Source organism: Acanthopagrus latus, chromosome 22 (assembly GCF_904848185.1).
Source record: "Acanthopagrus latus isolate v.2019 chromosome 22, fAcaLat1.1, whole genome shotgun sequence".
Classification (NCBI taxonomy): domain Eukaryota; kingdom Metazoa; phylum Chordata; class Actinopteri; order Spariformes; family Sparidae; genus Acanthopagrus; species Acanthopagrus latus.
Window position 1 is genome coordinate 9081365 of NC_051060.1, and position 13433 is coordinate 9094797.

At 40.1% G+C, this 13433-nt stretch overlaps 1 protein-coding gene across 3 annotated transcripts in view; it reads right to left on the minus strand.

Annotated features, from left to right (window-relative positions):
• Window positions 1-3: 3 nt before the first annotated feature.
• Window positions 4-13433, minus strand: part of LOC119012658 (DNA (cytosine-5)-methyltransferase 3A-like) — a 58710-nt gene continuing 45280 nt past the window's right edge. For 2 of the 3 annotated variants that reach the window (XM_037086673.1, XM_037086672.1), the window contains exons 13-22: window positions 13281-13393; window positions 12568-12751; window positions 9946-10030; window positions 9671-9816; window positions 9482-9572; window positions 9200-9348; window positions 8292-8377; window positions 8132-8201; window positions 7419-7537; window positions 5970-6111 (exon numbers count right to left, since the gene is read on the minus strand). In XM_037086673.1, the coding sequence (XP_036942568.1) occupies window positions 5970-6111; window positions 7419-7537; window positions 8132-8201; window positions 8292-8377; window positions 9200-9348; window positions 9482-9572; window positions 9671-9816; window positions 9946-10030; window positions 12568-12751; window positions 13281-13393 (1185 nt within the window). Of the gene's footprint in view, window positions 6112-7418; window positions 7538-8119; window positions 8202-8291; window positions 8378-9199; window positions 9349-9481; window positions 9573-9670; window positions 9817-9945; window positions 10031-12567; window positions 12752-13280; window positions 13394-13433 lie in introns of all 3 variants that reach the window. The other variant, XM_037086674.1, reaches the window with a different exon arrangement.

A 13433-nucleotide genomic window follows, 5' to 3' on the forward strand; every position in this document is an offset into this window, starting at 1 on the left:
TAGGTCTTTCTGTGTGTGTGTGTGTGTGTGTGTGTGTGTGTGTGTGTGTGTGTGTGTGTGTGTGTCTCTGCGTCGAAGCGTCGTCCGCTCTGTGTGTTAATAATAGCAGTGTTTTGTGTGTATGTGTTAATAAGTGTGTCAGTGTTGAACACAACGCGTCACTCAGACTGAAAGCTGTCGATAGGCGAACAGAAACATCATCACCGTGTCACCCGTCATTTCAAAACGTCAACTCCATCCCTCTCGCTTATGTCCCACTGCACTCTCAAACAGAGACGTGTTGAAATAACACCGATTCGACAACAACAAGCTGACCTCCTGACCAGCGGTTTCCAATGTTTTAAAATCAAACCAGTTGTCAAACTTCTCATCTCTTATATCTCTCAGGCTAACATCTTGGGATGGTCAGTTGGTGGCCTCTAAAAGAATGAATAACTGGACTCCGTGGAAGAGCTGCTTCCTCTGTGGATATAAAGCTCTCATTCTAAGGTAATGAAAGCACAAAGATTCTTAGATTCAGGTGATTAAACACTAATGAAAACACAATTGTGAATATAGTATTAAGAATGATGAGTAGTTCTGCCAATAATAACAATCTTTTACATAACAACAGTGGCTTTTATGGCTTCTTACAGTAAAGCAATGCTTTACTGCCGATGCAGTTTGTGCAACCAAAGGTTGATATTTGCTGGCTGTAATTTTCTCCTTTAGGGGATTTTAGAGGCCACGACGAGGTCAGATTATATTTCACCAAAACAAAACAGCGGCTCAACAATTTTTCCGTGACAGATTTGTCTCTTCGCCCCTTTAATCTCAGCGTCAACAATCACAGTTATGTAACAATCGCTACAGAATCTTTTGGGTTTCAGAGTCTTCTGTGATAGCAAATCAAAAAATCTCTGAGGTTCAGACTGACATTTGACTTAAACATATATATATATATATGTTTATTTACCAGTTTTTTAGACAAAATGACTAAGCAAGAAAATTGTCGTTACCTGCAACCTTAAAGCTTCATTTGGTAAGAAAGTTGATTTTTGAGTCTCATTCCTAACTTGTCAAATACTGTCTGCCAGCCCGACCTACGATCCCAAAGTATTACTATCTTACCAACAGAAGCTTTAAGTTAAACAGTCCTAACATTTTACAACAAAGTTCAATTTTGTTTTGCAGACTTGTCTATTTTCTGTGTCTTGATGATCTTGTGGTCAGGAGGCCCTGATCAAAACTTGGGGAACCACTAAGTTTGGATTTCACTTCAACCTTGTCATTACTTCACCCTGCCTCGTCCTCCTCTTTTACAACTCTTACACTTGGTGTTATGTCAACCCGCTCATGTTTGAAAGTGTCCTTTCAGCTCATCACCTTAACAATTTCTTCTGGCATCCTTGCGTACAATAGAACAAGTCACTATACTAACTGTAATATATGCTTTCTCTAGCCTCTCTCTCTCCCCTATAGGCTGAGACTGAACTGAACTGAGCACCAACCTGGAACAGTACACACACACAATAACAGATTATTATTGTAATTATTATTACCATTATTATTATGATCATTACTCCCTAATCTAACATGGAATCGGAGATTACACAGACTGACTGACATGCAGCACCTGGGGGTCCGGGGAGTGGGGTGGGGATGGGGGTGGGGGGGCTTGGGAGCACCAAACGACGCGGGGTGATGATGTCACACCCAGCAGCGCCGTGGGAGGCCTGATGGCAACAGGCGGCCGGCAAAAACACAGTGTGTATGCACGTGTGTGTTGATGGTTTTTTTTAGCGAAAGGAGCTCAAAGAAGCACGGTTTCCAGCAAGTGTGTTTGTAACCTATGCGTGTATGTGTGTGGTTGTTTGCATGTGTGTGTTTGTAACCTGCAAGAACACTGTAAAAAAGAGCAGAGTTTAAAAAGCACCTGAAGGTTGGTTGTATAAACGGAGCGTAAACATGATGGAAAAAAAATTGAACCTGCTGGTTTATTGTTGGTTTTTTGTTGCTGTTTGTGCACGTGTCTATGTGTGTGTGTGTGTGTATCGACTGCATTGTGTCCAGTTGTTCGCTGGTATCTGAGGAAGGTCAGAGGATCGGAAGGCTTCCTGGAAAAAATGGTCGTCTGAGGACCGAAAGCACCAGACTGAATGAGGTGTTTTCTCAAAAGACAGCCCTGTCTAAATAAAACATCAGTCTGTTGGGACGTTCACACAAACTGTCTGTGTGTATGATCGTTTTGGAAACATTTTATTTGACTTTACTTGCTTTAAGTTATTCAAGGTCACAGCGCAGCTGAGTTGATCCCAGCATGCATTGGGCGAAAGGCAGAAGAAGCACCCAAGACAGGAGGTACAATTGTCGGTATCGTTATTTATACAGGGCGATCTGTCTCAGTCGTAGGAAGTATAAACCAGCATAGTGTCTACAGATTAAAGGTCTGGTTTCAGTGAATGTCGCTGCAGTAACTGATTGACATTTTGGATCCCTATGGAGCAAAGTAGGAGCGTTAACTGCAAGTTGTAAAGGCTGGTGGACTTTTTCACCAGATCTGAAATGGCAACACTGGAGCTGACACACAAGAGAAGCTGCGTATTATCTGGAAAGGATTATGTCTGATCCCCGGCTGACTTTCTTTCACTTTAAATGCTGCTGCGAGCGAGACACGAAACCCCTCATGAGTTTCACGTTTTAGTTTCATGCTTCTCAGAGGCATTGCTGCTCTGGAGGTACAAATAATCTCACTGGAGGAATTAAAACCTGTTGCGAGTGTGCAACAATATCATATTGTTATAATCATGATATGAGACTGAATATCATCCTTGATTTTGTATATCGTTATATGGTGATATGACATAAGTGTTGTCTTTTCCTGGTTTTAAAGGCTGCATTACAGTAGAGTGATTAAAAAAAAACAATAAAATAAAGGGTATTTATTTAATAATACAAAATGAAGTTGCAATATTCAATCCCTTTACAGGGGGCATATTATGAAAAACCCACTTTTCAGTGCTTGTGCACAAACACGCTGGTATCTACCAACCCACCAATTGTGAAATTAAACATCTCAGCTTCTGTGGGCTCGTTCAGATCATGGCCTCATTTTAGTTATACTGCCCCCACTCTATTTCCATCAATGGCTTTAGAGCTACCTGTAAAATCGACCACCAGTGCTAGCATTATGTCAACTGCTCTGTTGTTAGCTGCACAGTTTAAACAAGGGACCACGGCATTTCAGCATTTGAAAGCATGGAACAGCAGCATATTCTAACGAGGGCCTGTACAAAGCTGAAAGCTAAGAGCTGCTCTGTTGTTGGCTGCAAGAATCGACACAAACGTCTTCATCTAATGCCATCTGAGGATGTCACGACCCAGTGGATTAACTTTATTTTTGCTGGAAATATAAAGAAAAACTCAAACTATGACAACAATTGGAAGATATTAGAGAATCACCCACTGCCTAAGCTTTAGTGACAGAGCATGACACATCCCACACAATGAAAGCTGCTCTGATGATGGGTGCAAACAAACTGAGCCACACCAAAGTTACCAAGCTACATAGAAAGATGACATCATATCATCATGTCACAGTACACCTGTTGTGAAGTACACCAACATAGTGACCACTGGAGGCTTAAAATAGTGTTGCTGTTCACTGCCAGCTTAATGAAATGATTCCACTAAGGAGGCCAATGTTTGGTACAGTATATGACATCTAACTATAATCATTCAAGTGACAGACAATACAATTCCACTTTTGCATCATTACGATGAACATCACAGTCATTTGAGCAACAGTTTACAGTAGTCCATGCAATACAAGAGCACTTTTACGAATGTGAGTATTGCATGAGGAAATAAATCCATTCTTAAAAAGGCTACTAGTGTACAGTTTATCACAGCATATTCACCAAAGCATTAGCTAAACTTATTGTACAATCGTTGTCTAAAATATTGCAAAAGCCACCAGGAAATAATCCAAACAGTATAGGTTTTTTAAAAGCACACAAAAGGATTGTTGTCTGGAAACCAATAAGTGGATGTAGGCCATGACAATGCGGAGGCATGCAGTGATTTTTTCTATATTTTTCATATATATTTAGATTTTTTTTCATATCCAGTGACAGCTTACACTCACTCGGCGGAACACAAAGAATTGTTTCCCCCTAACACAGCAAGTGTTTCCTTGCAATACAGTGTCTGTATTCTGGTTTGTTTGCCCACTAGAGGGCGCTATAAACACTGAAGACGTAAACCAATGAAAGGCTTTTCATCATGATCTTGTCCTCTGACTTTACAAAAGACATTCAAAAAGAGGCCTTGTGTCACATATCTTAATACAAATTAGTCTTGTTTTAAAAGCTTTTGAATTTTATGTTTTCCTTTTTCCTCCAGTTAATTTATTCTTTTTTATCTGAGACTTTCTCGATTTCCAAGTATTAACAACAAAGACTAACAACTTCATTAATGGAGGCTGATGGGGATTCTGTAAACAGGGTTGGGTAATTAGAGAATACACGAGATTTGGATTACAAAATCAGTTTACAAAAAAATAAACAAATGCAATCACCCCAGATTTCATTTGAAAAAAAGTATTAGATTATAAGAGTGTAGTTGCATTGTCAAGGAATACTTGAATATTTTTTGATAATGTCTTTAAAATATGGCTACTTGTTTTATTTGATTTGATCAAATTTAAATACTAACTATGTAAAATGCATTTTATTGCCTTGAAAATGGTTTGAGATGTTTTATAAAAAACAATTACTAAGATTGAACTAAATGTTTTTTGAAGACTTTGAAGAGAAATAAATGGGATATCATTCTGATTTTAGCATGTAACTATGCTGTTGGGAAAGAAGAAGAAAATAAGAACAGAAGTAGCAAAGGGTAACAAAGAAAAAAATAAGTAAAAATTAGAAACCTATGTTGAGTTTAAGTTTAAGAGGTTTCATTCATCAATTTTTTAGGAGCAGCCACATTTCAGCCAAAAGCCATCTTCATCAGAGTCAGATAGAGACCTTGTTATTTTTCCAGCCCACTGAGGTTCAACTCAACAACTACAACCACTTGTACCTCCAAAGCAGCTTTTACAATGTGATTTAACTGTAGACACATTTAAAATGTCTTCATGTGAATCTGTCTAAATCTTGTTGCCTTGTGTTTCCTTGTGAACGCTCCCTTTGCACACTCTCGCTCTGTCTGACAAAAAAAAAAAAATACTAGATCTTAAGAATTCACCTCTCTTACCTGGTGTTGCCTCCACCCGTCTGTAAGCATTTGGTTTGACTCTTTTAGGGACACAAAACTGTAGCGACTGAAACAACCAGAGACAGTTCAGTCTCTGAGAGCACCAAAAACTTTAAAAGTGTTGTATTAAAGTGGCACCATTTGGACTGCCTGACCAGCACCGTGAGCGTTAACTGGTGTGTGTGTGTGTGTATGTGTGTGTGTGTGTGTGTGTGTTTGTATATTTCTGTTCATTGCACTGTAATACACCATCAGCACTTTCACTATGCATGAATACAGTTAAGTGTTAGAGGGATTCGTTGGTGTGTTGATGTTTTCAGAGTTATCAAAAACAGAAAGTCCGGGCATCTTTGTCGTTTTTGAGCCCCCTGGAGGTTTGGAACTCCAGCTGCTATGACACAGTAAAGCCAGAAGACACCAGTTTCAAGGTCGGACAGGAAGTTTGTGTGTGAACAAATACAGTACAGAGATCCTGCACCAGTGTGTATGTGTGTGTGTGTGTGTGTGTGTGGGTGGGTGTAAATCAGCAAGGTAGCACCAGGGGGACTAAGGTCAGCCAGTGGTCTACACGGGATCTAGGGAAGCAGTCCTTTACAGCATGTGTGTGTTTATGTGTGTATGTCCGGTCATCTGTGTCATCCAACCTTCATGTACTCGCTGTGTACTGTTGTAATGTGTGAGTATGTGTGTGTGTGAGACAGAGAGAGAGAGAGTTGGTGGTGTGTGTGTGACTAGTTGCAGGCGAAGTACTCCTTGAGCGGGGCAAAGAGGTGCCTGATGACGGGGACGCTCCAGGAGCGTCCAAGCAGCCTTTGCCTGGCCAGACGACTCATGTTGGACACATCGGTGTAGTGGACAGGGAAACCAAACACCCTGGAGACACAGAGGACATTTATCAGAACTGCAATCAGAACCAGCTTCATTGACCGAATATGTGTTCACAGACAGGAAATCTGACTCTTTCTTCATCGCACTCACACAGGAGTAGACGTAATAGCTGAACAAATAAAGGGAGTAGACGGGACTGTGATGTACAAAAGTATGTTGTAAAATTGGTGTACATGTGATACATCATATAAGACGCACAGATGGGAATTGGTGCCATTTATTTGACTTTGTAGGTAAATTGTGGATGAAGTCAAGCTGAAACAACTAGTCGATTAATCAACAGCCGACTTAAAGGAAGTTAATCACAACTGTTATAATTGACCAGTGTGACTTTTTCAGGGCCAGTACTCATTATTAGAAATCAAATAGACTAAAAAATTGTAGTAAATAGTAACACATTTCGAGCAACAAGTGATGCAATACACCTAAGTACAATTTACTCAAGCACGGCTTTCCTTTCTATTCAAGTACAATTTTGAGGTACTTTACTTGAGTATTCCATATTCTGCTGCTTTATCCTTCATCTCCCCTACATATTTGATACATTTAGTCACTCGCTACTCTGCAGGTTCAGATTGTTCAGTGTTTATAGGCTCTTAATTGGGACGTGTTACCAGTCAGATATTGCTGCAGGTGGGACATTGTGTGAGAGGAGGCTGCACCAGAGTCAAAGTAGCACATTTTAACATTATTTTATCAGCAATCTGACAGAAAAAATAACTGGTAACGATGGACAGAAAATGCTGAATATCAACCCATTAACTGTCCAGAGCCAACTACCATTTATATTTCAAGCAGAAATGTCAAATTTGAGGATTCACTGTGTTTCTCTGTCTTATTCTACATGTTTTGTGTATTTTCAGGATGTCTTCAAAAAGCAATCTGATGACATAATTTTGGACAGTAGAGTTGTGACAGGAATTCCTAACTATTTGCTGATGTCTTACAGAGGTGTCTTATCAGTTGTTTCATAAATGAAACAGTTGTTTCATAAATTAAACAACTGAGAGGGACTGAGGTAGCACACACAGAAGAAGGACACACAGGAAAAACATACATATTACAAACTGTCACCTAATTAGCAGGTGTAAATATACAGACATAACTAAGTACTACAATGTCATGCAAACAGAGTAGCTGTGGTAGATTAGAAACACAAATAAACTTCACAAAACAGGCCAGAAATACACTCAAATTCATCAGTTTCTTTTGTGAACATGCACACAAAGTCAAATTAGAAGGACACACACAAGAGCAGACATACACACACACACACACACAAACCACTGTACCTTTCCATCTCAGTACACCAGAGGATGTCCTCCTTGTTGTCCATGAAGACGGGGAAATGCTCGTCTTTCCCCTGCTTCACAGAGTTGGAGCGTGTCGTTATCGTACGCAACTTCTCAAACTGGAATTAACATCCAGAACCAAGCACACGCACAAAAAACACACAAACACAGACAGACACACACACAAATCCTTATTTAATCCTACAGCTAGCCTCCTTTTATACAGCAGCTTTCTATGATACAATGCAGTAAGACTAAAGTCATCGTTTAAAGAGTTGACTGACTTTTTCTCGTTTGTAAGGCAAACGTTTAACAATAGATGCAGGAAAATGCAGTGAAAATGGACGTTAAAGACAGTATGTTTCTGCAGATTTAGAAAGAAATGCCTCTGTTATATCCTCAGAGGAGAAATACATTCAGACCTCCTATTTTCCAACTGACATACATCCCAGACATTAACTTGCTGCATGCTCATTCGTTCACTATTTCACCATCACCACTGACAGGGATCACTGGCCATTTTCCAAACTTCAAAAAGTCTGTTTTTCCTTTTTATCCATCACATACTGTAGAAAGTAACCTTAAATTCTTTCCACATTTGGTTTTACTTTCCAAACTTGTGTCCAACCCTCACCACTAATCATGAAGTAAGAAACCATATGATAATAAGCACAGACGCACACAAACACACACACACTCACAGGGGTGGATACCTTGGCTGTACGTCCGTGCTCAAGGCACTCTTGTAGGTCAAGTTTGTCATTCGTCATTGGAGTCAAAGGTCTGGAATTAATTTTTTTTTAAAAAGTTAGAATAATGAAGTAAACGGAAAGTGAACCGATCGTCGCAATGGTGTTTGTGTGTTTGTTTCACCTGGACATGCCTGGCAGGTTTCCCCAGAAATAACGAGCGCGGTGGGCAGCAGAGACCTCCTTGGCATCGATCATCACTGGGTTACACTGAAGAGAACAGCAGGGTCACTTCCTGTTTATCTTAATATGAACATCTATCTGAGAAAGAGACTCATCCTGTACAGTAGGTCTGTGCAAATCATACCTTATGTTACTGATGTAGAACCCTGCAGGTTTTCAAGTTTTTTAAGTTTGTCAAGATGTCTGTAGACAGTCAGCCTCAAGTGAGCAGCATCTAACCTGATAATTAACTGAATCAAAGACTAAAATACATCGGGGCTGTACTGACTGTCATTTAATCCAACACTTGACGCTTCTATTCTAGGTTTATGAATGAAGCTTGAAATATCTGTTTATGGTGCCATTAGGTTGCTTCTATGCCAACCTGTTAATACAGGTTTTACAACTCAGTGTAGAAATGTCTGAATCACACGAGTCAGCAACAATCTGATGCAGCCAGCCACCAGTCTAATCCTACAGTACTGTTAATTTTGCAACTTACAAAAGACCCGCGCAGCATTCAAATGTTGATTTTGAATTTGAATGTCAACGTTTATATGGAGCTTTGAATCTTTAAACTATTCGGAACAACCCTTAAATACATTATAGTGCAGTTTTATCTTGTTATCTGTGTCGCTTGCTGTTTGTACTCTTTAGGTTGCTATAGAGAGCATCTTAAGTATTTAAAGTAAACAATCTACTGTGTAGTCAACACGTATTTTAAAGTGGGAGGTTAATCGTTCCTGACACAACTTTAAATCTTCCCCTGTGTCAGTCCTCCCTCACTGGATAAATCTATGTAAAATGAATGGAATCTATATTTATGTGTATGTGTTTTGAAGCTATATTTGGCCGGTGTGTTCATGGTACCTCTAGAAAGCGGGAGATGTCCCGTTTGTCGCTGACTCCCATAGCGACCACATTCTCAAACAGCCAGAAGAACGGCCGATCGTCGCCTGGCTTCGGTCGAGCCTCGTGCAACAGGCGGTAAAACTCGAAAAACAACCGGCCGGTTCCCTCTGCGAGAGGAGAGATGAGACAACCTTCAATGACGCTCGGGACATCTGATCTTTAACATTCAAAGGGATATATCTCTTGTACTTCTAGTGAATTATTTTTGTTTTAAATTGCTTATTTTCTTTAACTCTTTACCGTAAAGGCCTTTTCTTGCAGGGTTGACTATGGAGAGGTCGTTGCAGGGACTTCCTCCTATCACCAGGTCAAAGGGCCCCCACTCTTCGATCTAACAGTCACAACACAGCACGAGTTAACTGAAGCACCAGGAGGATGAGTTAGGGAGCAGCTGGGCGAAGAAATAAGTACAAACACTGTGTCACTTACATGTTTGTGTGTTACGTTGCGAACGTCGCCCACGTACATGATGCGGCCCTGGTGCCGAACCATGCCGACAGTGATGGAGTCTTCACACACCTCCGAGGCCACGTACTTGTCGACCTGGATGCCCAAATCCTTCAGCACCAACAGACCTGAGTGCGTGAACACATACTTATCTGTCATTACAGCTGTATTGTAGAGACGCCCTACACGTCTGTGAAAACCTTCAAGCCAATCCATCAAATGAGAGATGAGAACAAAATAGCGGGCCGACTGTGTACCTGTGGCAATGCCGTCAAACAGGGAGAGAACTCTGATTGGTTTCCTCTTCTCTGCTGCCACTGGAGTATACAGCTTGGCTGGCTCCTAAAAAAGAGTTAAAAGAAAAAAGGGGCATTGATGAGAACATGACAGAGCGCAGAGGGAACAGCAGCACATAATGCACCAGCTTCATTTACAATGATGAGCCGGTGTTTCTGGTGATTCTGGCTGAAAAGCATCAATTATTGACTGTGAACGTGGTCTGTTATGATGTCTTTTAGCTTCATGGATCATTTAAATGTGACGAGCCCCGGAGCAGAAGTCTCACTGAACACCAGACACTGGTGTTTAACTGTGATGAATTTTTCTAGGAGGGTTAGAATTTGATATTAGACGGTCAACACATCAAATTTACTGCACCTAATTGACTTACAGTGTGTTGTCTGGACTGAGGTGGAATGATTGAGTTCGGATAGCTGTTACAGCGATCAGTGTTGATGTCATGGATAGTTGTAGAAGGAGTAGGGGTGTAGTTCAGTACAGAAGGACAGGTAGATAGAGGAGTTGGAGAGTCTGCAATGTGTCACCAGAGATGTGAGGTGGGGAATAATGGACAGACACATTTACACATCCATAAAATGACAGTTTGTATCAATATTTAACTTGAATATCTCAATTTTATGCTACTTAATAAGTCTACTCTACTACAATTGGATGGAAATATTGGGGACATTTTACTTCACCTAATTTATTTGACAGCTTCATTTAAATGATTTTTAAATCAACTAATAAATTAGCCTTTATTACAGAAAGGTCTACCCATCATTATATCAAGTAAGTGAAATTAGCTCCACTTTTACCTGCTGCAACATCAAAATGATGACCACATTAATGCTGAACTAATTATAATCCCGTATTATCATATATATGATTCTGAAATAGGTCATTCTGCATAATGAGTGCTTTTGCGTTACTGGTGGAAAAATGTGTGAGAACCATCCTTTACTACTTTTATTAGTTTATTTTAATCTATTTATTATCCTTTTTTCTTTTTACTGCCCATAATCTTTTTATCTGTTCTTACTTCTTCTGAAGTGATACCGTCTATATGTCACCCTTTAGTGATATTATTCTTTTATTTATCTGTTTTTGCATTGCTTTTCCTCTCTCATTCTGTTTCTGTGATTCTGTTCCTGTTTTGACTCATATTGTCCTTTCGTGTTTTTACATTTTCTGTTCCGCCTTATTGTTTTAACTCAGCTTAGACTCGACTTCCTTGTGTTTGGCTTGACTGTTGACTGTTTATTCTGTAATATTGCCTTCCTGAGTTTCCTGCTGTTGCTTGTTTGGGAAAGCACTTTGTAAACTCTGTTTTTAAAGGTGGTATATGAAAAAATCATAATGAAAAAATGCCTCCTCAGGGAAAAAAAAAAAAAAAGCAAAAAATGTATTTCTGCCACCCTTTGCCTCCCAAGTTTTCCCAATGAAATGAAATGGAAAACTAATGTAAGGTGTATAAAGGGGCCTGGGTGTTGAGGGGTTCAGCGAGACTGCACAAATAGCAGTGTGCACATCCTCGATGCAGGAAGCCTAGCTGAACGTTGACTTTTAATAATCACTCTACAAGATTGCAGAATTCTAAAATCTTCCCTCACCCAGAAAGACAATCTGTTTGGATGAGGTCGGCAGAGTGTCAGAACGAGCTGGGTGTGCGATTCTCCACCTCTCTTAAGCATTCACATAAGGGTGTCTGATTGGCTAAAAGGGAGAATTCCCTAAACTGCTCATGCTCATTAATTGGGCATCAGTCTCCACTCCCTGTACAACAGGTGATCTGACTTTTCTGCAATCAATCCAAATCAAGAGGAATTTTGACAGTCAGCTATAAAGAAAGAAAGCACCCAACACTGGGACTGCTATAGACATTGGTTTGATGCTTCTGTGCTTTTACTTCAGACAGATTTTGGACATAAGAGAGTATGTAGTAATGCTACTACATACTTTATACACTATATCTGAATACTTCCTCCACCACTGGAATTCCCTCTCTCCACCTGTGTGTCTTTTTAAACACTAATCTTTTTCATATATTAGCGCATGTAGTGTCGGAAAAATTGGAAAATGAGTTATAACTGCTTAAATCCACACAGACAAGTTGGAATGTTGGCGAAAACTTAGCTACACAACCCACTGACTTTGACGTCATTTACTTTACACAGGAACATGCAGGAAGAAAGTAAATATTTAGTTGATGTCAAAAACAGATACACCGCATTATTTTATTGGTTTAAGGTGCACTTTGTTGTTTTGAGGAAGACATCTTAATCAGAAAATGATCTTCACTGACTTTTTTTTTATGCCTAAATAAACTAAGTTCACAAATTCTCTTTGTTTTCATGACTGAATAAACTGAATAAACAAACATCAACTGTGATTTATGAACAGGATTGTCCTTAAAATTAAAAGTAAAAGTTTGAATTTCCTCTCAAAAACTACATAGTGCCCCTTTAAGGGAATTCATTGGTGGAGGAACAAGTCTGGGATGAAATCACTCTGTAATATAACACAAATATTACTCCTATAATCATCATCATTATGTATTATGTATGAATAACAGAAAAGAAACAAATGGAAACACTTACAAATTCTTGTTCATGGTTGTTGGCGAAGAAGTGCTGTAGTCTGCAGGGCCAGTCGTCCCGTCGCCGCAGTAACCCGTAGGTGCTCCGGGGGCCGCACATGTAGCAGTTCCAGGGGTCTTCTTTGATGGCTGCCGCCGCCGAGCCGGCTCCTACCAACAGATCGACACACTCCACGCAGAAACACCTGCACGCACACATACACAAGTCTCATTTTAAGGTAACTAAAACACTATCCTTAGTTTCAGGTGATTATAAACTAATGAAAAGAATAATGTTTGAGTCACTGTAATAGTTCTGAATATCATACTGCATTTCTGCTGACAGATTGCCCTAAATTCTACTAACTGGACCTTTAAGGCAGCCTTTGGACATATGGTATTTTTACACTGTGGTACTGTGGTCAGATCTGAATTCTCTTTCCATCACTGCATGACTCCCAGTATCTGCTGTGCTGAGCTGGTGCATGTTTGCACTGATTAGGATGGCGTCTGAACGCCAAAAATTAACTCTATATTCACATAAATAAATCTGCTCCACATGAGTTGGCTGACCCAGTCACCAATAAAATGAGCCATAAATCATGTTTGACATTTATGGGTAAATTGTTTCTGTTTATGTGAAATCCAAAACCTTGTTCTGGCCACAAAAAGAAAGAACTGCTGCTTGCCAGTCCCCAAAACCTTGACAGTGTCTATATACAGTATTGTACTGACCTACAGCAGTTGTTGTTGCCGCACATGAGCACTTCCCTGCCTCCACAGCAGATGGTGCAGTAGGACTGGTAGCCGTCATCATCATACTGATAGGCGCACTCCAGGAACGAATTCTGCCAGAGCACAGGAGAGAATCATGAGGGGGCACAGAGG